Source organism: Anguilla anguilla, chromosome 11, assembly GCF_013347855.1.
Source record: "Anguilla anguilla isolate fAngAng1 chromosome 11, fAngAng1.pri, whole genome shotgun sequence".
NCBI classification, from domain to species: Eukaryota; Metazoa; Chordata; class Actinopteri; order Anguilliformes; family Anguillidae; genus Anguilla; species Anguilla anguilla.
Window position 1 is genome coordinate 3,208,430 of NC_049211.1, and position 24,470 is coordinate 3,232,899.

General features: G+C 46.9%; 1 protein-coding gene across 4 annotated transcripts in view; it reads right to left on the bottom strand.

Annotated features, from left to right (window-relative positions):
• Positions 1-561: 561 nt before the first annotated feature.
• The window catches only part of LOC118207177 (neurofascin-like), a 41,591-nt gene continuing 17,682 nt past the window's right edge, over positions 562-24,470 (bottom strand). For 2 of the 4 annotated variants that reach the window (XM_035380501.1, XM_035380500.1), the window contains exons 3-27: positions 24,007-24,112; positions 23,225-23,421; positions 21,784-21,903; positions 20,658-20,828; positions 19,027-19,138; positions 18,370-18,554; positions 17,595-17,726; positions 17,049-17,192; positions 16,172-16,283; positions 15,469-15,635; positions 14,572-14,719; positions 14,078-14,202; positions 11,404-11,505; positions 10,880-11,077; positions 9,919-9,989; positions 9,581-9,803; positions 9,107-9,222; positions 8,297-8,507; positions 7,705-7,827; positions 6,797-6,973; positions 4,586-4,717; positions 4,078-4,147; positions 3,738-3,749; positions 3,218-3,253; positions 562-1,212 (exon numbers count right to left, since the gene is read on the bottom strand). In XM_035380501.1, the coding sequence (XP_035236392.1) occupies positions 966-1,212; positions 3,218-3,253; positions 3,738-3,749; positions 4,078-4,147; positions 4,586-4,717; positions 6,797-6,973; positions 7,705-7,827; positions 8,297-8,507; positions 9,107-9,222; positions 9,581-9,803; positions 9,919-9,989; positions 10,880-11,077; positions 11,404-11,505; positions 14,078-14,202; positions 14,572-14,719; positions 15,469-15,635; positions 16,172-16,283; positions 17,049-17,192; positions 17,595-17,726; positions 18,370-18,554; positions 19,027-19,138; positions 20,658-20,828; positions 21,784-21,903; positions 23,225-23,421; positions 24,007-24,112 (3,437 nt within the window). In that variant the 3' untranslated portion in view covers positions 562-965. The remainder of the gene's footprint in view (positions 1,213-3,217; positions 3,254-3,737; positions 3,750-4,077; positions 4,148-4,585; positions 4,718-6,796; positions 6,974-7,704; positions 7,828-8,296; positions 8,508-9,106; positions 9,223-9,580; positions 9,804-9,918; positions 9,990-10,879; positions 11,078-11,403; positions 11,506-14,077; positions 14,203-14,571; positions 14,720-15,468; positions 15,636-16,171; positions 16,284-17,048; positions 17,193-17,594; positions 17,727-18,369; positions 18,555-19,026; positions 19,139-20,657; positions 20,829-21,783; positions 21,904-23,224; positions 23,422-24,006; positions 24,113-24,470) is intronic. The other 2 variants (XM_035380502.1, XM_035380503.1) reach the window with 2 other exon arrangements.

The following is a 24,470-nucleotide window of genomic DNA, read 5'->3' on the forward strand; positions in this document are numbered from 1 at the left end:
TGTCTCCCTGTCTCTGTCTCTCTCTCTCTGGTTGGGACAAAAAGATGCACTTGGATCGAACTTGACTGCGCATAAATACATGACAAGATTAGAGGGAATGTTTGACACCCTTTACCTCAATGTTGCGGAAACAAAATTATATATTTCACAATCCCACTCGAAACCGAATGCAGAGTTACTTGGTCTGAATGCTTATTTTCACAGTTACCAGGAACGAAGCCTTTTCACTAGATATATTCATATAACGTGATTCTCTTCTGCCAGTATCCTGGTGATGTGAGGCCTCCTATCAGCAGGGCTCTGTTTCCCCCCCCCCCCACATCCCCCTCCTTTAATGGTGCGGAGAATAACAAATCCTTTTCAAAAACACAAACCTGCCAGGGAGTTATCTTTGTGCAACTGACACAGCAAATGTGGAACATGCGTGTGAACACACAGCGAAACAAGACACTGAAAAATTCCAAAAAGTAAAGTCCTGAAGAAGCACCTCCACCCCCTATAATTAACAATATTCCCCCTCCTGCCACCGCCCCCCCCCCCCAATACATAACAATTCCCCTCCCCTCCCCTGTCCCATCTATAATCAAGTCCCTCTCCTCCACACTTTCCATAAGTAACAATCCCCCTTGTAGTACAACATCTGTAGAACACGCTCTGTAGTACACAAGATCTGAGGCGGGAGTCCTGTCCTGGTCCTGCTCAAGTCCTGGCTCCAGTCGGCTTGTCTGCTGTGCCAGTAGGGAGGCGGGGCTAAAAGGCCGTCTTGGTGCTCGTGTGATTCGTTGCTTCCTCTTGAGGGGAGGGGCTTAGGAAAAACGTGTCTCTGCTTCCTGGTGTGTGTGTTTCTGTGGTGTGTGTGTGTGTGTGTCTGTCTTCATGTGTGTCTGTGTGTTTGTGTTTGTTGTTCAGTCAAGTCATAAGACTCCTATCCTCCTGCCCCTCCCCCCCCGCTCCCGTTGTCACGGCTACGCCAGGGAGTAGATGGCGTTGATGGGGGACGTGGGCTCGGACCTGGGGATGCAGTCGGGCTCCTCGCGGTCCTTCTTGCCCGTGTACTGGCCGATGAAGGAGCCGTCCTCGTCGAACTGCCCGTCTCCGTCGCCGCCGTCACCGTACTCCACCAGGCTGTCGTCCTCGCTGTCATGCATCTTCACCCGCCCGTCCAGCGAGGCCTGGCTCTGGCTCGCCTGCATCTGCCGGCTGTCCTCGTCCCTGTGGGCGGGGCCGAACGGGGGGCGGCGTCAGACCCCGCCCACAATCACACACCCTGCCCACAATCCCTGACCCTGCCCACAATCACACACCCTGCCCACAATCCCTGACCCTGCCCACAATCAGACCCCACCCATAATCTCTGACCCCGCCTACAACTACAACTACCCCCCCAAATTGCCCTCTGGTTCCCCCACATCTACCGACTGTCCTCATCTCTGTGGGCGGGGCACCGTCTGACCCCGCCCACAATCCCTGACCCCACATCCCACTACCTCCCCTTCACTTCATTGGGCAGTGGTCTTCAGTCCTGGCCCCGGAGAGCCGCAGGGTCTGCTGGCTTTTGCTGTTACTCAGAACTTGGGCAGCACAGCACACTGATCAGTTAAAGCATTCGATTACACGGATAACTCGGGTCACCTGGTTTCTTGGGGTCTGGATCGGTTTCTGATTTTGAGGTGGGGAAAAAAAATCCAGCAGACTCTGAGACTCTGGGGCCAGGACTGAGGTTCACTGCCATAGGGAAGGTCAGACTCCATTCCCAGAAGGCTTTGCATGTACTGTCACTCAATGATTATTCACTTAGGAATTATGATGTATAATTTAGTCTCAAACATCAATAAAATATAATCCTTTTTTTTATTAAGTATTTTTCAATAAATCATAATTGACATTTTACCGGTATGTTATCAATTATACATCGCAACCTGAGAATGAAGTTCCTGTCGTTATTGCTGGAACCTTCATATACAGATTCACCTACTGAAAGCAACTTCATATAATAACTTTAAAAGAAAGATCAATGGATCATGATATATAAGGTGGATAATACTCTGTAATGTGTTCCTTGAGCTCAGCACTCCAGTCCCATGATAAAACCAGGAGGAAATTAAATAAAAGCAAGACATAAAGGCCAAAGATACAAGCTGCAGATTATCTTTAGCATACCGGCCACAGGACAGAAGCAGTGGTGAGTGCAGACGCAATCAGCAAAAGCATGTGTTACAAAGGTGACTTTGCTGAGGTTTGCCGCTCCCAGAATGCAACAGTTATCATTCCAACTCAAGAAACATAAATAAAAATATGCAAAGGTAAATATACAGATGTAGCACAACAGAGGAGAGGGCATCACCAGGATCACCGATAAAAAAAGATATAATAATCCATCAAGGATGACCAACTGGCAAAAAAAAAAAAAAAAAAAAAAAAAAAACAGAACCCCTAGAATTGCAAGGATTGAAACAGTTGGCTAAATCAAGAAGACTGAATACAAGTGCTTAATGTATACTTAATGTACACAAACGTTGTACTGACCACTCACTGAACTCAACACTCATTGGCTTAAAGAGAGGAAACCCACAGACTTATGCAGGCAGGGTCTACAGGGCCCAGTGATGCTGATATAGCATAAATTGAATAAATAAATAATTCTGAACCAGAACCTGTGCTGGCCTTGTGTTTTACATCCTTCCTTCAGTCCTGGTTCCTGGACCATGTCTACTAGATATACACAGAACAAATTCAAAAGGACTTCTTTTCCGCCCTGATTTCCTAACCTGGGAGGGATACCCACCAATTCCACTACCCTCAGCAAACATCTGAAATCGGACATGCGGGAAAGTTACTCACAATATGAGAACAAGACAGACTTATAGGTGAGAGGAAAGTGGCAAGAGCAGATTTTTTTTTGTTTTTATTAATCTGTAACATGATGATGACGGAGAGTGAATCAGTTCAACAGGGACTGGCAGGAATACAACTGACATTTTAGACATTTTCCCCTTAATTTTGACAACTAAAAGCTAGAATTATTGTTATTTTACAAAACCGTTTGGCAACTTCTAGCGATTGCTACTGTGCTACTAAATTGCCAAACTATGTTTGTGAGGGGAAAACGCTTGCTTCTACTTGTAAGTAAATGTTAAGGAGAAAAGTTGATTGAATACAGACCAAAGTTGAGGACAAATGTTGATTTGAATCACGGCCAAATGTTTCTGATACATACCGTTTTGGATATGGAAGGGTGGAGACACGATTTATCCTAAAACATCGGAGTCATAAGAGTTCATTATGTGAAACTATAAAACAACCACTTAAACATTTCATAAAAACATAATATTTGCCATAAATATACTCAAGATGTCCCTCCCCCCAACCAATCAGACCCTTATTCTTAGGCTTGCAAGCCACTCTGGTTTTCATAAAAGGATTCATGAACATTTCATACAGATCTACACAAAGAAATGACAATATGCAAGATGACCAACACTACACAGTGGAACTTATATTTTTTGATAATTATGTCTATTTTCTATGCTTTTGACATTTGATTTAAAAAAAATGAACAAAAGTTTAAAATAAATTGTAATACAATTATTTGCCTTTATATTACTGGATTAAATGTTAAGACGACACCCCCCCCCCCCCGCATAAGGAATAAAACACAAGGGTTTGTGTGAGTGAGTTTTGGGGTTAGACAGCAGAACTGGGGTTATGATGCTGTTACACAAATGCTCTTTTCCTACCTTTCTAGAGACCTTCAGCGGTCCAATGGGAAAAGAGCAAAAATAAAAGAATGAAAGAAATAAAAAAGAAACAGATTATAAAGAGTAGGAAAAGAATAAAATAGACAAAATGGGGGGGAAAAATGGAAGGTTGGCTTAAAATGTGATAATTAAGGACCAAGAGAGAGATCTGTAATGCTGTTTTTTATTTAATTTTTTGTTTTACATTAATCATGCTATTGAATGAAAATGAAGTGGAGATACAATGTTAAGGTTAATCCATAACTCTTTTACGTCTATTGTTATGATTTAGCGTTTTTTTCATTTATTCCACCCCTGTAATGGCATTAAACAGACCTACCGGTAGTCAAAGGAGCCATCTTGGTCTTTCTCATCACCTGAGTCCATCGGCATGTCTTTCTTTTCTCGCACTGAGGAATAAAATCAAACAAACGCCAGTAAACCATCCGTAAGCGGCGAAAGTCTGGAGCTCCATTACCCCCATATTACCCATGAGTCCCTCAACTAAAGGACACTGCACTGCAGACCCACAAACCTGTACATGTAGCAGCACATGGGTTCAGCTGTGCTACAGGTGCCCAGGTTATGTAACAGGTACACAGATAAAAGCTGGAACAGGTACAGCTACACGGGTTAGTTGTTGCAGTACACATACACAGGTTAGATTTGAGGTACAGTTGCACAGGTTAGAGGTGAGGTACAGGTACTGCAGGTTCGAATCGCGATACAGGTGCTGCAGGTTCGCGTCATGGTACAGGTACTGCAGGTTCGCGTCATGGTACAGGTACTGCAGGTTAGAGTCGCGATACAGGTGCTGCAGGTTCGAGTCGAGGTACAGGTGTGCGTACCTGGGTACTTTCCCCCGCGGCTCCTCTTGATGAAGCACACGATGAGGAGGATGAGCACCAGCAGGGCACCGGCACACATGACCCCAATAAACCAGCCCTGCGTGGAGATGTCCACCTGCTCCCTGGAGAAAGCTGCAGTGCGCACACACACGCAGACACACACACACATGCACACACACACATGCACACACACATGCAGACACACATGCACATGCACACACACATGCACATGCACACGCACAGACACAGACACACACATGCACACGCACAGACACACACACATGCACACGCACAGACACACACACACATATATGCACACATACATGTACACGCACATGCACACACACACATACGTGCATGCATACATACAAACACACACACATACACACATACATGCAGCACATGTATACACAAACACAAACATATAGATATAGGCATACACGCACATGCACACACACATACGTGCATGCATACATACAAACACACACACACATGCACACACACATACAAACACACACACACAGAAAATGGGGGGGGGAGAAAAAGAATGAGTGTGTGTCACATGAGCTGCGTAACCATAGTAACAACAGAACCCTCTCGACCCTGACCCCGGTGGATGCAGGCATGCTGCAGAGGGCCAGAGGAGAAGCCCCTCCCTCCCTGGGTAGCGTTCTGGCCAATCAGAATGGATTAGAGTCCCGACCACAAAGGGTCCAGGGCTTTCAGCTAGATGACGACGCACCACCGGGAGAATCCTAATGCAGACTTACTTTCGTGTTTATTTTAAACACATTTAGCACAGCTGGATGTTTACCGAAGAAATTAGAGTAAGTCCAAATAATTTGCTGAAGAGCTCAACAGTATTGCATCACCTAGAGACTGAACACAAAGTCAACAGGATGCGATCCCAGTGGTTTTTAGGACCAGTTCTGAGCAGTTTCCGTGAGTTGATCTGCTTTGTATCCCTGAAAGCTCATGTTTCAGCACTGGTGCAGTCAGTGTGTCCAGCCCACGGGTGAAATATCCGCGGAAGCTTCACCTCAGCAAGCACATTCATTCTGCCTGGTAACAAAACATATACTGAAAACAAAAATAATTTATATTTCAAATTTTTTTTGAAAAACAAGATGTTCCCCTTCAAATCAAATCATTCTATTTTTGGAGTGATCCTGTGCCAATAGACTACTATTGCCCTCTAGTGGGTATAATCTGCTATAGTTTTTTGGGGATTTGATACCTATGATTGGTTGTCGCTCTTTCCTGACCGATAATAGCCTTGAACACATTTTTACGCCTGCAGATTCTAACGATCAAGGGCCCTTGTTTTCTCAGATTTCACACTAAACGCTGCAAACTGTAACACTGACTTTGTGAATTATCGACCGAGTGCATCAAGTGGAAATGTTTCTGAACCCCCGCAATTCCCTCCAGTCGTGCAAACATTGTCTTGCAGGTCAAGTGCCAAGCCTCATGTGAGTTGTTTTGGAGAGTTAATTCAATTGTTCCCTCCCCCTCAATAACGTTCAATTTGGTTGAATCTTGTATGCCAAAGTAAACTACATTTCATCCTCTGACGTCAAAACATTTCGCCAGTGAGATCAAATGTGCATAAGGGGTAATACTGTCCCAACTTAACAGTGCAGCTCTAAGCAGGATAATGGAACGCTGTCTTTTCGAGAGAGCCCGTCAGACCTTCACCACCCCCCACACTCCCAATATTGTTGTCTCCCCACCACAGAAGAAGAATAACGTGCGGTAACAAGTAAACGAAGGCCACCCCCCCAGTGCACCCTGGGACAGTCCCCACAGTGTCACTGTGTTCCCATTACTGTGGACATCGCCTCGCCACCGATTAGGTCATCTTTCAGCCCGGGATGATGTCATCCTTTCCTCGAGAGCCGTTGTGACAGAAACACTCTTGTTTTGACACGAACAAGAACACGCTCAGTGGCACACACCTGTCAATCATTTTCTGGTGGTGTAGTAGGGTAAATGGCGGTACCTTCGGTGGTGTAGTGTGGTGTATAGCGTTGGTATAGTAGGGTATATAGCAGTACCTTCGGTGGTGTAGTGTGGTATAGTAGGGTATATAGCAGTACCTTCGGTGGTGTAGTGTGGTATAGCAGGGTATATAGCAGTACCTTCGGTGGTGTAGTGTGGTATAGCAGGGTATATAGCAGTATGTTGGTGTAGTAGGGTAAATGGCGGTACCTTCGGTGGTGTAGTGCGGTGACTCCTCGCTGCGCTCCTCCCCGGCGCCCAGCTGCGTCAGCGCCACCAGAGTGAACTTGTAGCGGGTGTAGCGGTCGGGGCGGCGCATGGAGAAGCTGGTCACGTTCACGGGGAGCGACTGCACCTGCAGACGCCCCGCCTCTCTGCTGCCGTTCACTGGGGGGGGCAGGGGAAGGCACCGGGGGAGCAACAGTACCAGACAGTCACAGGAGAGTGAATATAAAAAGAGAATAAATGTAACAACATAATAATATAATGAACAGAGATTTATGCATTTCCATAAGGAGTAATGCAAAAAAAAAAAACATGCTGCAGATATGCTTATCTGTGCAATGAAGAATAGGGAGCTGTCCTGGTGCAGTGATGCATTTTGAACAAATTTGAACATCTATTTATTTGGCACTGTTTATTTCAGCAACGGAATTCAGCTGATGGCCATGTCCCCGTAGTCCTTCAGAAATACAATTTATTTTCACATTATGAAATTTGGGAATACTTTAAGTGAACGTCTAAATTAAAGACAGGAACTTGGCTTTTTCTGTCATTGCATTCGCAGTTATCCTGGATAAGACTGTCTGCTAAATGGCAATAATGCTTGTGACTCTTCATTTAAAGCACATTTCTCAGTACAACATGCCATAACTGGAACAACCAGGGGTTGGGCACAAATACCAAAAACCCAAACACCTTGACAGGAAAAAAATAGAGATGAAGGAAAGTTATTAAAGGAAAAATTAAACGAGAACCGCATTTTAAATATTGCTGACAAGGTTGACAAACTGCCCAGCTGTAGAGTTGTTTCGAGTGGTAGGGACTCACCCTCTACCTGTCAGAAATTGGGTTTTTATAGCTGTTTCCCCACAGGTGAGTGGAAGGTGTGCACCCACCTGTCTGGTACGTTAGGGTGTACCCCGTCAGGATTCCGTTGGGTTCAGGTGGGGGCTCCCATTCCACGTATATGGTGTCCAGGTGTCTCTGTTGGACCGTCAGGTATTCGGGAGGGCCTGGTACTGCACCGACGAACAGGGTCATGTGACTACAGGCAGCTTTGATTGACAGGGTGCAGTCATTCAAGCCCCACCCTCCTCCCTCATTATGTCTGATGTAAATGGCTGATGCATACAGTCATTCTGTTCGATGTCACAAACTTATTCACATATGGCTGAATAATATCTCTGAGTGGACCCCACTGTCTGCTTTTGGTGAACCAATTTGATAGCAGCATTTTTTTTTCAGCTATTTTAAATTCTAGTTCGCTTCTTGTGCATTTGCATTTCAATGGTTAGGAAGCATCCACTGGTCATCCATACTAGGCCTTTCAAAACAAAACAAAAAAATCCACCTTGTCACATTCTGCTACAGTTTAACTTTAACTTTAAATTAATACTAAACCAAGCCCTGCGTTTTATTTCATGATATTTTTGGGGAGTTTTAAAAACGTTCTCCCCCCCCCGTATGAACCCCCCTCGCCCCGCCTACCTCCCTCCTTGGTCTGGAACTCTATGGTGGTGCTGGGCGGGCCCTCGTAGCGATTGTTGGCCACCACCATGTGCATCCTGTAGTTGCTGTAGGGCATGAGCTCGGTCAGGAGGCCCCAGGGCCGCGGGCTGGTGGTGTAGAAGCCCCGGCTCCTCCTGTCCCTGCGGACGCTCAGCCACGGCAGCATGCTGCTGTCGCGCCAGTAGTACACCTGCGCCGCGGAAACGCCCGCCAAGTCAGAGCCCCGCCAACGTCCGCCAAGTCGGAGTAGCCAAGTCAGTCGTGCATACGCCCGCCATTACACTGTCATATGCCACTCAGCTCAGTCAGTCACACTGCTGTTACATTGTAGCATTAGAATTTTGCTGAGTCACAGACGCTGCTGTTACATTGTTACATCCCATTCAGCTCAGTCAGTCACACTGCTGTTACATTGTAGCATTAGAATTTTGCTAAGTCACAGACGATGCTGTTACATTGACTCAGCTGAATGTGATGTAACAGTCACATTGCTGTTACATTATTACATTGCATTAGACGAAGTCACTGTCATGCTAAAGCGATTACATTGTTGCAATACTGTTTCGACACAGACAAACCATCGCAATAATGCATTACATCTCTTTAGCACCACTGCATTTTGCTGTTACGTTATTAAGAGGATACATTCTGGGGTGAAAATCAGTGAACCTCTAACCGCTGCCAAAACTTTCACATTGCATTATCCTTATGATACTGTAGGACGTTTCCTAAAGGGTTTCAGCGGCTGTGTCCCAGCTCTGGATTTGAACCCGTGACCCCCCCCCTCACCTTGTACTCCTTTAGCGCTCCCATGATGCTGTTCTGGGGTACGGGGGTCCAGTGCACCGTCGCCGTGGTGCTCTCCGTCCTCGTCACACGCACGTTGGTGGGAGCGGCGAGGGGCCCTGTGGCACAACCGAAAACTTTTTCCGTCCCGCCCCGAGAACTACGCACCTCAGAAACTACATATGCTAAGAACTACACATGACACCCCTTCAACTGTACACATCAGGAACTACATTTCCCATGTACTATGCACCTCAAGAGCCGTGCATCCCAGGAAATGTGCACAGCCCCTTCATATTAAACTGCTGAAGGACCTGGCCAGCCAAAAACAGTGTGCGTGTGCGTGTGCGTGTGCGTGTGCGTGTGCGTGTGCGTGTGCGTGTGCGTGTGCGTGTGCGTGTGCGTGTGCGTGTGCGTGTGCGTGTGCGTGTGCGTGTGCGTGTGCGCGTGCGCGTGCACATTCGTTTCGGTACTCACGGTCCTCCCCGGAGTATCCTATGATGATGGGCGACTCGGGGCCCAGCCCAAAGTCGTTCATGGCCTGCACCTTGATCTCGTAGGGGGTGAAGGTGTCCGTGTCGTAGATGTAGTACCTCCGCCAGTAGGTGGTGGCGTTCTTCCACTCCTCCCGCGAGTCCCGGCGGCGCCACCACACCACGTAGCGCAGGTACGGCCCATTCCTCTCCGTGTCCTTCAGGGCCTACGCCACACACACACAGCGCGTCACGCCAAAACGCACAACCCCTCCTGATAGGTCACTGCAGCAGCTCTGGCCTATCGCCTATCACCTGTCCTTCACCTGTGCGCTCTCTTACCTGCCAGCTGATCTCCATGTTGGTCCTCCTGTAGCCCACCCCTCTGATGTTCTGAGGAATGGCGTCCGGAGCTGGAGGGTGTGACGAGCTTGGTCACGCTGAAACACTCACACTTAAACACTGAAACACTGGCATCCTGTCACACTGAAACACTGGCATTCTCTCACACTGACACACTGGCATTCTGTCACACTGACACACTGACACACTGGCATTCTGTCACACTGACACACTGGCATTCTGTCACACTGACACACTGGCATTCTCTCACACTGACACACTGGCATTCTGTCACACTGACACACTGGCATTCTCTCACACTGACACACTGGCATTCTCTCACACTGACACACTGGCATTCTGTCACACTGACACACTGGCATTCTGTCACACTGACACACTGGCATTCTCTCACACTGACACACTGGCATTCTGTCACACTGACACACTGGCATTCTCTCACACTGACACACTGGCATTCTGTCACACTGACACTGGCATTCTGTCACACTGACACACTGGCATTCTCTGACACACTGGCATTCTGTCACACTGACACACTGGCATTCAGTCACACTGACACACTGGCATTCAGTCACACTGACACACTGGCATTCAGTCACACTGACACACTGGCATTCAGTCACACTGACACACTGGCATTCTGTCACACTGACACACTGGCATTCAGTCACACTGACACACTGGCATTCTGTCACACTGACACACTGGCATTCAGTCACACTGACACACTGGCATTCTGTCACACTGACACACTGGCATTCAGTCACACTGGCATTCCGTCACTCTGACACACTGGCATTCGGTCACACTGACACACTGGCATTCAGTCACACTGACACACTGGCATTCAGTCACACTGACATTCCGTCACTCTGACACACACTCTGAAATACTGCCCCAGCAGCACAGCGTTTGCCCCATTTGCCCCCGGACTCACGGGCCCCGCTGGTCTTGTAGCGCTGTGAGGGCGGGCTGGGGCGGCTCCAGCCGATGGCGTTGATGGCGAAGACCCGGAACTGGTAGATGGTGAAGGGTGCCAGCTGCAGGATGACGGAGTTGAGGTTGCCGGGGTAACTGGACAGGTTCTGCCACCCGCCTGCTAACCATCGATCCTCCTCGAACTGCACCAGGAATTCTGGGAAATTAATGGGGAGGATGGGAGGCCAGAAATGAAAGAATGAAGGAAAGACCTGCGTTTGTCAACAAGTTGCTCTTGGCAAAAACACAATTTTTTCTCTTGTGAGATTTTTTTTCTGTAAAAACATTTAAATTGTGTGTTTAGTATTGGGACTGAATTCATAACAGGGATGGGAGTTTCTGTAATTGTGATATTTTTTTTTCCCTGAGATGAAGTTGAAGGCACATAATCACATGACCCAGAAACAAGACCTATGATTGGTCAAAACCCAGGAAAAGGCACATGGGGTTGGTTTAAAGAGGCGGGGGGGGGCGGGGCTTTACCCAGGATGGGGCTGTGGTTATCGTCTCCGGGCACCCAGGTGAGCCGGACGCTGCGCTCCGAGGGGTCGGACAGCTCCAGGTCTGTGGGGGGGTCCGGCCGGTCTGGGGGGGGGGGGGGGGTGAGAGAATGAGAACGACAAAATAAGAGAAGAATGGAATTCAATGGAATACACAAAACACTATTGATCCCCAGCAGAAGTGAATCTTGCCACCAACAGCAGACACAAACAAAAACAGTCTTTTATAATTAATATTGACATAAGAACTAAAAAATCAAGAGCAAATCACAACACTATATTGGTTTTGTGCGTCAGCAGTAGTCCAAACATAACGGTATGATTAAAAAAAGCACAAACCCTACTAGTACGCAAAAACAAATGAAAAATTTAAAGATTGCATCATAACAGATTAAGTAAAATGATAAGACTTTAATATATAAGGAACAAAACAGCTTGGGTCTTTATAAGCCTTCTGTGACTGTTTTTGTGTGCAGATATGACTCATTCTGCCCCAGAAACATGCTTCTTATGTATCAAACGGGCACACAGGGCTGGAAGCGCACTATGCATGTGAGCTATGCGAGTCATCGCAAGGTGTGGTCTGTCTTTAATGCATATGCATTTAAGGGAGGATCGCACAAATAATGGGCATACATATTATCAATATGGCTGATTATGTAGTTTATAGAATTTACTCACACAATGAGTTTTGCGTGACATTTCTCCGCTTCTAAAGAGCAGCCATAAATCAAGGCACAAGTGAGTTGGACACAGGCACCGGGAAATGATTGAAATAGCAAGTGCAGCTGTAGCAACACTAACACATGTTTTGAGGTTTTCAAAAAAAAAATGAGTAGGCAGTTGCCACTAGTGATTAGTGTATTGAATTTCATTAGTCCATCACGGAAAGGGCGTATTTTTTTTGCCTTTAACAGAACACGGCTGAAACTGAGCACACAGAGCACGCTCAAATTGCATCACTGAAATGATAAAACACAATATTACTGTGTTGTGATATCTTTAAAGTTAGATTTGGTGCATGTTGCAAGGTTTGACTCTTTGAGCACCTGTTGTCACTGACAGTTTTACTGTAGCTTCAGGAAGAGCGCTCTGAAAATCAAAAGCACTGAAACTGAAATTCAGTGCACTGCAAAAAAAATAAAATAAATAAAATAGAAATATGGAATCCATGACACCTGCGACTCCTGTGGCAAACACCCAGCCATAGAAATAATCACATTTCTGGGAGAAATGAAAGACGTTCCCATTCCATCCTGGTAATAGTTGAACTGCTTGCAACATAACCCTCTCACATCTGGATTAATTTAATCATTTAATTGTCACCACAGCTGGAATATACACATTTTGTTCTTCGCTGTCTGTAGTGTTGGATACCAGAAGATACATGCAGATATAGCTGGCTGGTGAAAATACTGTATGTTAAGTTTTCAGTGGGATATACTCAACAGGCATTTAGCAGATGCTCTTATCCAGAGCAACTGACACCACTTTTTACATTACTTTTACATTGGATCTATTTATACAGCTGGATATATACTGAAGTGATGCAGGTGCAACAGCAGTGTATCCCACCGGGGATTCAAACCTATGACCTTTCGGTTACAAGACCAGCTCCCTACCCGTTACACTACACTGCTGCCCCAACATGCCCGCCCACCCACCCACCCACCCACCCACCCACACACACTACCAGCAGCCAGCTGCTGCTTCCTCTCATCACACAAGCACGTTTGAAAAGCTTCTTCAGAGAGCAAGAGAGAGAGGGGGGAAAAAAAGGTGTGAAACTGCATAACTGATCATTAGATAATGGGGCTCGGTGTCCAGACAAAGCAAATTATTTTTCCAGTCGTTAAATAATTAAATTGACAGTGAGATGTAGTTGCACTTTTAATTGGAAGCAGGCAATACAAGAAAAATAAATAAATAAATAAAAATGGCTTTGGTGTTACCTTATAGCACAGGTTTTGGGAAGGTAAACTGGGCCTCTGCGAGGTAAATGTTACAGGTTAGCGTTTGCATTAGAGCATCATTGTGAAATAAAGCACAGATCATTTGCACACAGTAAAATATATTCAGTTAACTTTCATTGGCAGAAATATTATTTTTGTACAGCTATTTGTTAGTAAAACAGTTTTTTAATTGCCAACAGCAAAGCAATAATTTTGAGTTCAAGCACGTGTGTGTGTTCATATAACAGCGGGACAAGCAGTTACATATGCGTACTATAGCTGTGCTACTGAGATATTTAGAGGTAAGTGTGTTTATGTATGTGTATACATGTGTGTGCTAACAGTATATGTATGTATGTGCGTGCGTGCATGCGTGCGCACGTGCGTGATGTGCGAGCAAATATATGTTTGCAAGTGCATATCTGTGTGTATGTATGTGCCCACGTCTGTGTGTGCATGTATGTGTATATTTGCGTGTCTATGTATGCGTGTGTGTGTTTGTGCGTATGTACTGTATGTATGTTCATATGTCTGTGTGTGCGTGTGTGTGTGTGTGTGTGTGTGTGTGTGCATGTATATGCGTGTGTGTGTGTGTGTGTGTATGTATATGCGTGTGTGTGTGTGTGTGTGTGTGTGTATGTATATGCGTGTGTGTGTGTGTGTGTATGTATATGCGTGTGTGTGCGCGTACATGCGCGCTCATACCTATGACAGTGACACGAGCAGAGGCAGAGATCTCGTCCAGCTCAGTTTTGATGATGCAGGTGTATTTACCCTCATCCTCCCTGTGGATCCCTGGGATGGCCAGGTGATCCTCCTCCTTTCTGAGCCTGGAGGGCACATCGAGGTGGGGGGTGAGGGAGAGAGAAACAAGGAGCAGAAGCTGGGATTAGGGTACTCCAGGGTTGAGATGCCTGTCTGTGAAGTAATTGTCCAACGGCCTCTTTTCTAGTCTAAAACTCCGTGCTTAATTCCTTTTATTCTTTACTTTCACCTTCCGTTGGAATCGCTTTCAAATGTGTGTGTCAAACGCCTGAGTGAGTGTGTCTGTGTGTGAGCTTCCTGTGTGTGTACACATGCGCATATGTGTGTAACAGTGTGTGTATATGTGTGTGTATGTGTAAGAGTGTGTGTTAGTGCATGTGTGAGAGTGTGTTAGTGTGTGTGCATGTGCGTAAGAGTGTGTCTTTGGGACTTGCCTCCAGCCCAGGCTGATGGGCTTGTTGTCCCTCAGCCAGGTCACGGTGATGGGCAGGGTGATGTCATGCTTGGCCTTGCAGTCCAGGCGCGCCAGGCTCCCCCTGCTGGCCGTTAGGCGCAGTGGCGACCGCAAGAACCGGGTCGGCTCTGAATGCGCCAAGCAACACACGCGCATCACGCACACGCATCACGCACACACACACACGCACACGGATCACACACACACGCACACGCATCACACGCACACACACACGAATCACACGCACACACGCGCATCACACACGCACGCGCATCACACACACACACACACACACGCACGCGCATCACACACACACACACACGTGAGAGACACACGCACACACTCGCGCACACACACACACACACACGCATGCGCGTCACACACACGCGACACATGCACGCACACACACGTCACACATGAGACACAGACACACACGTAAGACACACACACGTGAGACACACGCACACACAGACACACACGTGAGACACACACACACGTCTCACACGCATGCATGCACACACACATCACACACACATGCACGCAAGACACACACACACGCGTCACACGATGCCGAATGAGGGTGGCGTTTGTGTTTGATTGGATGTCTCAAAGCAAGGTTCAGAAGAGAAATTTACATCAGCTTGATCTCCATGTGCTTCCACACTGTTGTTGTCTTTTGATGGAATCAAATCGCCATATTTTATTTCCTTTTTACTGTTCTTCCCTTGTGTTGCTGATGTCTACATGAGGGGGGGATCAGCGAACTCTAACTCAGTCCAAGTTTAAACGCATAAAATGTTTAAAACGACCTATACAGCGTTTCTCAGTAAATCTCTTGTTATTCAAACCTTTTAAATGGAAACTGGTTTCAACTGACCTTTGACCTCCAGGCGGACATGGTTCTCGGCCCTCCCCATCCTGCTCACGGCCACGCAGGTGTAGGAGCCCTGGTCATGTGATCGGACCCGCCGGATCTCAAGGGTGCCGTTTGGAAGGGTTCTGTACTGACCCCCAGTTAAAATGGCGCTCAGACCATCTTTAAACCTACACACACACACACACGTGCACACACGAAAACAGGTACGCACGTACACACACACACACACACACACACACAAACAGGTATGCATATACATACACACAAGCAGGTATATAGATACACACACACGCACATGCACAAGGGCAGAAAAAAATATCTTAATGTTTCATTTCTTTTTGATTTGTTTTTTTTGCATCTCATCCCAAGTCTCAGCTGAAAACACACCTTTTTTGTGTTTGGCTTTCATGTAATTGTTAATTAAATCATGTTTACCTGTTTTTATAATGTTTTACTTTTATTTTTTTGTGTATTTTTGAATTGTCTTTATTCCATTTTGAAGCACAGTGAGTTGCTTGTTTCCGTTACACACACACACACAGAGTCCCTGACAAACACAGATAATAACATCAGAGCGAATCACAGCCTCAGACTGGAGGGCAGCACTTGCAGGTGCCATCGGGAACATTCTAAATGGCTGTTTAGTGCGTTCTGATTGGCCGGTAGGCTGCGTGGGGCCACGCCCCCCTCCGGTGATGCTCACCAGCGCAGCTCGGGCACGGGGGCGCCGAAGTAGGGGCAGTTGAGGAAGGTGCGATTGTTCTCGATCACCTTCACCACCTGGTTCCAGGGGCCCAGCATGCGGGGGGCCGCGTCTACGGAAACGGGGGGGGGGGGGAGAGCGGGGTTCACTGAGGAGACCTCAACATCCGCACGCTGCCCAGTTTACCGCACATCACCCAGAATTCTCCACCTCAGCCTGTTACCCTTAATGGTCTGTCCATATATGTCACCAAGAATCCTCTACCATAGCCTAGTGCTCATAATACTTTATCCATATGCATTACCCAGAATCCTTCAGGTTCAGCCTACTACCCATAATACTCTGTTCATATATGTCGCCAAGAATCCTCTACCATAGCCTAGTACTCATAAACCTTTATCCATATTCATTACCCAGAATCATTCAGGTTCAGCCCATTGCCCAGAGTCCTCTGACCATTACCCATAATACTCTATCCATGTCCACTATCCAGAAGTCCACTTGAATGCTTAATTTCTGTGCATCGCTCAGGAACCCTTATAGATAATGGATGGATAAGTGGGTATAGATAATTTATGGATAAGCTGGTATAGATAATGGATGGATGGATAATTTATAAGTGGTTATGGTTAAAGGATGTACAGATAATGGATGGATAAGTGGGTATAGATAATGGATGGATGGATAAGCGAGTATAGATAATGGATGGATAAGCTGGTATAGATAATGGATGGATGGATAATGGATGGATAAGCGGTTATGGATAAAGGATGTACAGATCATGGATGTACAGATAATGGATGGATACGCAGATATAGATAATGGACAGATGCATAATGGATGGACGGGTAATAACAGGTCTCTCTTCCTGCCTCACCCAGGATGTGGACGAAGGCGTTGGCGAGGATGTAGCCGTAGTCGTTGGAGGCGTTGCACTGGTACACGGCGCTGCTGCCCACCTGCACCGAGCGGAAGACCAGGGTGTCCCCCGAAACCTGCCTGCTGGGGTTCGGCCGGGCGACTGGGACAGGGGCGCAAAGAACACGCAAACGCAGACACCGAAAAAAACACAGGAGGGGGAAAAAATGACAGGAAGTGGAACGGGATTCCATTTATCATGAAGAAAAAGTTTTTCCAAAAAAAAAAAAAAACATCGAAATACATGAGACAATAGTCTCACCTCCAAAAAGTTCAAACATTGGGACAACCATATGCAGACTAACTCTAACACTAGCAACAGCTGGAGATGCCTGAGGCAAAACACACTTTGGAAAACAGCAGATAGTTTGAAAATATTGTCAATCGTAAAAAAAAAAAAATTTTGCCATCGTGATTGTTGCCTATGTAAAATCAGAAAAGGTAGAACAGAGAATATTGCAATGCCACAGATCCTCCCAGCAGCACTGCATTCTGGGATACTCACTCTCGAGGGGCTCCCCGTTCACCAGCCATTGGACGGTGGGTTTAGGGGTGCCCTGGGCCCGGCACACTATCCGGCCATTCTCATCCGGCGCCACAATCAGGTTTGCGGGCTTTTCTACCCAATAGGGAAGCACTGCGAAATACAGGGAGGCGGAGTCAGTTTTCAACCCCAGTTGGTCCACGGGAACATTAGCTTGTGTGTATTGAGTACAAAATAAGATGAATAAAAATACAACATTCCTGACTGTTACAGTGAGCACACGTGCACATGAAGCAAGGTACAGTGATCATATTAACAGGTGTGGTTTATATTTCACAGTGTAGTTACTTTTGTAGCATATAGAGAACTACCACCGTTATACACTGAGTGAACTGGAAAATATCCTCAATCAAGAAGATCATGGGGGATATATCATTATTATTATTATTATTATTATTATTATATGCATTGAATAGCACTTGTAACCTCACAGCCATAAAGTACTGAGATTCTGGACCAATGGCCTTTCAGTGTGGAGTTTGCTTGTTCTCCCTGTTGGGTTCTGCCAGGTACTCCAGTGTTCTCCCGCAGTGTAGAGACATGCAGTAGGTTAATTGGAGAGTCTAATTTGGCTTTAGGTGTGAATGGTGTGTGGGCTCTGCGATGGATTGGAAACCGGTCCGGGGTGTATTCCCGCCTCTTGCCCACTGCATTCTGGGATAGGATCCAGCCTCTGTCCCTGACCATGAATAAGCGCTTAAGGGAAACAGATGGATGTGAGTGTGGAGAGGCTGACCTTTGACTTGGACGTTGAAGACGTGGCGGATGACGTCTTTCCTGTTGGTGGCGATGCAGGTGTAGTCGGCCGTGTCATCGTCGGTGGCTCGGGGGATGCGCAGCGTCTTGTTGAAGTTCTCCAGCTTCACCTTCCGCAACGGGACGTCACCGCCCTTTTTATACCACCTGACCACGGGGGTGGGGCTACAGAGGGGGGGAACGGACCGAAACACACAAAAACAGTGTGTTAGTACTGTATTTGTGTGTGGGTGTGTTAGTATTGTGTGTGTGTGCGCGTGTGTATGGGGCTGTGTGTGTGTGTATGTGTGCATGTGTGTGTGTGTGAGTGAGTGTGTGTGTGTGTGTGTGTGTATGTGTGCGTGTGTGTGTGTGAGTGAGTGTGTTAGTACTGTGTGTGTGTGTGTGTCTGTGTGTGTGTGTATGTGGCTGTGTGTGTGTGTGCGTGTGTGTGTGTGCGTGCGTGCGTGCATGTGTGTGTGTGTGCATGTGTGCGCGTGTGTATGGGGCTGTGCGTGCGTGCGTGCGTGCGTGCATGTGTGTGTGTGTGTGTGTGTGTGCGCGTGTGCGTGTGCGTGTGTGTGTGTGTGTGTGTGTGTGTGTGGGGCTGTGTGTGTGTCTGTGTGTGTGTGTGTGTGTATGGGTCAGTGAAACTCACAATCCGGCTGGGATGCACTCTAGGATCAGCTCTTCCCCTCGCAGAACCACCTTGATGCTGGACGTCCCGGACGGGGTCAGGAACGAGGGCACTGTCTCGGCCACCATCCGAGCTGCGGAGAGGGGCGATTACACAATCACACGCCTGGGACACATGTCCAATTCAGCAGCACTACAGGAGTGGCCATCAGCCAAATATAATCTAAAGTACAGACACACACTCAGCATTACCCCGCACACACACACACACACACGTACATACACATACGCACACTCGCACACACACAATTAGTAATGTTTATTTATTTTTTTAAGATGTTTATTTTTTAAAATACGAAAACAACAGGTGTGCCACATCTTCCAGAGAGTCTGAGTTTTCCAAAGACAGGTGCATTGGCAGCGTTATTATTGTAATTATGCTGTACGCTGCTGCTTCTACAGACGTCACTGTCTGGGATGACTCAACCTCTTCCAGGTTTTTTTTTTTCAGTGCTGATTTATGCTCAGAGTTCAGTCATTAAGGTAATTTCCAGAGGGAGTGCAGACTCGCGTTCTCTGTGGAATCTTGGCTGTGTGTCAGCATGTGCAGGGAAGTGTGTGGCTGCTCACCGATCAAAGGCAGCATTTATATCAAAAAGACTTTGTGTGGAAACACAACATGGAGGAGGAAAGACCGACTGAATTGGTCAGAGATGCAAAAGTGGCTTGAAATGAGAAAACAGCAGGATGACAAGTCAAGGTCTGGAGCGTGGTTTGGATGCACATTTCATCTGCAGTACCCACTTTTGACAACTAGGGGTCCATATTGCATTGTTGAAAAAGTGATGCTATTTAATCTGAAGGCTCTGTATGCAGATGGCACTGGTGTGTGCATGTATGTGCATGTGTGCATTTGTGTATGCATGCATGCATGCATGCATGCGCATGTACAGTATGTGCATGTTTGTGTTTATGTATGAATGTGTGGATGTATGCACACGTGTGTTTGTGTGTGCATGCATACATGCGTGTACATGTATGCACATGTGTGTGCATGCGTGCATGTGTGTACATGTATGCACGTGTGTGTGTGTGTGTGTGCATGCGTGCATGTGTGTGCATGTATGCACATGGGGGCATTTGTATATCTGTGCATGCATGCATCCATGTGCATGTATGTGCATGTGTGTGTTTGCGTATGTGCGCATGCGTGCATGTGCATGTGCTTGTACGCGCATGTGTGCATGCGTGCATGCATTAATACTCACTGGTCAGCACTTTGAGGGTGTACATGTATGCACAGGTGTGTGTGTGTGTTTGCATATGTGCGCATGTATGCATCCATGTGCATGTACGTGCATGTGCATGTGTGAATGTGTGCGTGCATTAACACTCACTGGTCAGCACTTTGAGGGTGTACATGTATGCACATGTGTGTGTGTGTGTGTTTGCGTATGTGCGCATGCATGCATCCATGTGCATGTACGTGCATGTGCATGTGTGAATGTGTGCGTGCATTAACACTCACTGGTCAGCACTTTGAGGGTGTACATGTAAGCATATGTGTGTGTGTGTGTGTTTGCGTATGTGCGCATGCATGCATCCATGTGCATGTACGTGCATGTGTGAATGTGTGCGTGCATTAACACTCACTGGTCAGCACTTTGAGGGCGTACGGGCTCTTCTGCTGGACGGTCTGAGCGGCCTTGAAGCGGGCGTTGCAGCTGTAGTCTGTCAGCGAGTCGTTGATCGTGATGTGAGAGAAGTAGAGGTCTCCGTTCGCCCCCATGGACACCCTGCGGTCCTGAGGGATGGGCAGCATGGCTGGGGGAGGGGCAGGGGCAGGGGCAGGGGCAGGGGCAGGGGCAGAACCAAGGAAGAGGAGAGTCAAGGAGACACAGGAGCAAGCCAATGAGTACCAACGTTGTTGCCAATCAATACAATGTCGAAAATGCCTGCTAGAACTCAGTGCTCAGGGCAAATTGTGAACATAATGAGATATAATTATTGGGTCTGAGGACAAACAACAAATCTTAAAACCAATGGAGAATGTAAAACGGGGAAAGCACCCTGATTGTATTGCAGACGGACAACCTTCTACTTCAGAGCCTACAGTTACTCAGCTTCTGCCTGCTTATCTGAAAAGAGCTAGTGGGTGCAGGTGTTTGTTTTAGCCTATCCTACTTATCCAGGTCTTGATTGAAGACTATGACCCGTTAATTAGTTAAATCAGGTGTCCTCAGAAACAGTCAGAGAGAGTCATAGAGGATCAGAAACAGTCAGAGAGAGTCATAGAGGATCAGAAACAGAGAGAGTCACAGAGGATCAGAAACAGTCAGAGAGAGTCATAGAGGATCAGAAACAGTCAGGGAGAGTCATAGAGGATCAGAAACAGTCAGAGAGAGTCATAGAGGATCAGAAACAGTCAGGGAGAGTCACAGAGGATCAGAAACAGTCAGGGAGAGTCATAGAGGATCAGAAACAGTCAGAGAGAGTCATAGAGGATCAGAAACAGAGAGAGTCACAGAGGATCAGAAACAGTCAGAGAGAGTCATAGAGGATCAGAAACAGTCAGGGAGAGTCATAGAGGATCAGAAACAGTCAGAGAGAGTCATAGAGGATCAGAAACAGTCAGGGAGAGTCACAGAGGATCAGAAACAGTCAGGGAGAGTCATAGAATATCACAAATGCACAGAGATGGTCAGAAAGAGTCGGAGAGAGTCAGAGATGATGTGAGAGTCAGACGGTTGCTATAAATGGGGGGGGGGGGGGATCTTACAGCTGTTCATCCAGAAGGTCTGTGGTCGGGGCAGCCCAGGGGGGTTACAGGGGAGGATCAATGGGAAGCCCACGTTCACAGCTACGGGCTCCAGAACCTCTTTGGGCCACAGCGGGGACTCTGCCACACACACATGCAGGGACACACACAGCACGTCACCTGAGCTCCACAGGTATTTAAGGAGAGAGGAAAATACTGACCAGGATAAATCACGCATGCAGTCCCCACACAGCCAGTCAGAATGCACACTCACACACACTCATACATGTGCGCACACAAGGATACACACATGCATTTTCACAAACACATCAGTCTTTGTGAACTGTAAATAGCATGGTAGCGCTGTGTAAGGAGCACAGAAGCTGTGATTAGTGTTTGTGGTGTGTACGGACCATAGAAGCTCAGCGATTAGTGTTTGCAGTGTAAGGAGCATATAAGCTCTATGATTAGTGTTTGTGGTGTGTATGGACCATAGAAGCTCAGTGATTTAGTGTTTGTAGTGTAAGGAGCATATAAGCTCTGTGATTAGTGTTTGTGGTGTGTATGGACAATAGAAGCTCAGTAATTAGTGTTTGCAGTGTACGGAGCATAAAAGCTCTGTGATTAGTGTTTGTGGTGTGTATGGACCATAGAAGCTCTGTGATTAGTGTTTGTGGTGTGTATGGACAATAGAAGCTCAGTGATTAGTGTTTGCAGTGTACGGAGCATATAAGCTCTGTGATTAGTGTTTGAGGCGTGTAAGAAATACAGAAGCTCTGTGATTAGTGTTTGCGGTGTGATTAGTGTGTGTGGTGTGTAAGGAGCACAGACGCTCTGTGATTAGTGTCTGTGGTGTGATTAGTGTTTGTGGTGTGTAAGGAGCACAGAAGCTCTGTGATTAGTGTTTGCGATGTGATTAGTGTTTGTGGTGTGTAAGGAGCACAGACGCTCTGTGATTAGTGTCTGTGGTGTGATTAGTGTTTGTGGTGTGATTAGTGTCTGTGGTGTGATTAGTGTCTGTGGTGTGATTAGTGTTTGTGGTGTGATTAGTGTGTGTGGTGTGATTAGTGTTTGTGGCGTGGTTAGTGTCTGCGGTGTGATTAGTGTGTGTGGTGTGATTAGTCCTTGTGGTGTGGTTAGTGTGATTAGTGTTTGTGGCGTGGTTAGTGTGTGTGGTGTGATTAGTGCTTGTGGTGTGGTTAGTGTGATTAGTGTTTGTGGCGTGGTTAGTGTCTGTGGTGTGATTAGTGCTTGTGGTGTGGTTATTGTGATTAGTGTGTGTGGTGTGATTAGTGTTTGTGATGTGCGGTGTGATTAGTGTTTGCGGTGTGATTAGTGTTTGTGGTGTGCGGTGCGGTGTGATTAGTGTTTGTGGTGTGCGGTGCGGTGTGATTAGTGTTTGTGCGGTGCGGTGCGGTGTGGTTAGTGTGTGTGCGGTGGGGTGAGCCGCGCTGCTTCTCACTGGCGATTCGGAGCCGGATCTTGTCGGAGACGGCCGAGCCGTACTCGTTCGTGGCGAAACACTGGTACTCGGCTTCGTACTCCTCCGGGCGTCGGCCGTGGCCGAAGCCCATGTCCAGCGTGCCCGACCACCGCCTCATGGACACCCAGGAGTCCCGCGGAACATTGTAGTACTTCCCGTTCCTTAGCCACGAGAAACTGCAGGGGGAAGTAACGACAGGCACACAGACAGAGACGCAGGGACGGACAGATAGGCAGCCAAACAGGCAGAAAGAGTTAGAGACAGGCAGCCATGTCACAGCACATCCAAAACTTGCAGTCTCAAACTCATATAGTGTAGTTCTGTGAGCCTGAAAAAATAAATTTTTCATAAAACAATTAAAAATTAAAAATCAACTGAGAAATTTTTATTACTTTTTCATCCCAAAAGATAGAACAATGAAACAGAGTTACATAAAAGTCTCAGTAATTATGATGTCACAATGGGCAAGAGAAGCCCGACAACATTCTAAATGAACACCAGTGTTCTTTGTGCTGTGGATCCATCTGATTTTGTCCGATAAGCTCTTTGAAAATTAAAGAAAAACAATAAAATAAAGCCACAAAAATGAAATATTAATGGTGCTGAATGAAATTTATGAAAAGTATAGCTTAAATTGACGAAAGACAAAAAACTGACAAAGAAAGAGCAAGTAAGACAAAAACCAAGAACAGAACAGTAGGAAGAGAATTGATAAATTAAAAAGCACACAGGATGACAACAGGGGGCGCTGTGGTTCTTACGATGGGAAAGGGTTTCCTTTGGCTTCACACTCGATGAAGATGCCTTCTTTGGGGTCCGCGAGGTGCTCCTTCATCGACTGTTTGGTAATGGTGGGGGGCTGTTTGACTGTGATGGGGTGAGAGAGCATGTCACCCCAGGTAACATCTATCTACCCATCCATCTACCCATCTACCCATCTGCTGACTTTGGAGCAGAAAAACATTTAGAATGCACCCGTCTGGGATCCAGGCAGAGAAACCTGCCAAGTGCGTCGGCTTTGTTCTCCAACAATCTGGAGTGCTGCCAGTCAGCCGCTTGTTTTCACTCTGTGATTGGCTGGCTGAGCTGCTGCAGGTGCAGAGCCAGCTGGAGGACTGCACACCTGGAGCAGGTAGGCGGCAGGTGCCCACATTCTGCACTGGCGCAGGCCAGGGTTCACTGCTCTGTTCACAGCAACCTCAGCCCAGGTGCACCATGGCAGCCC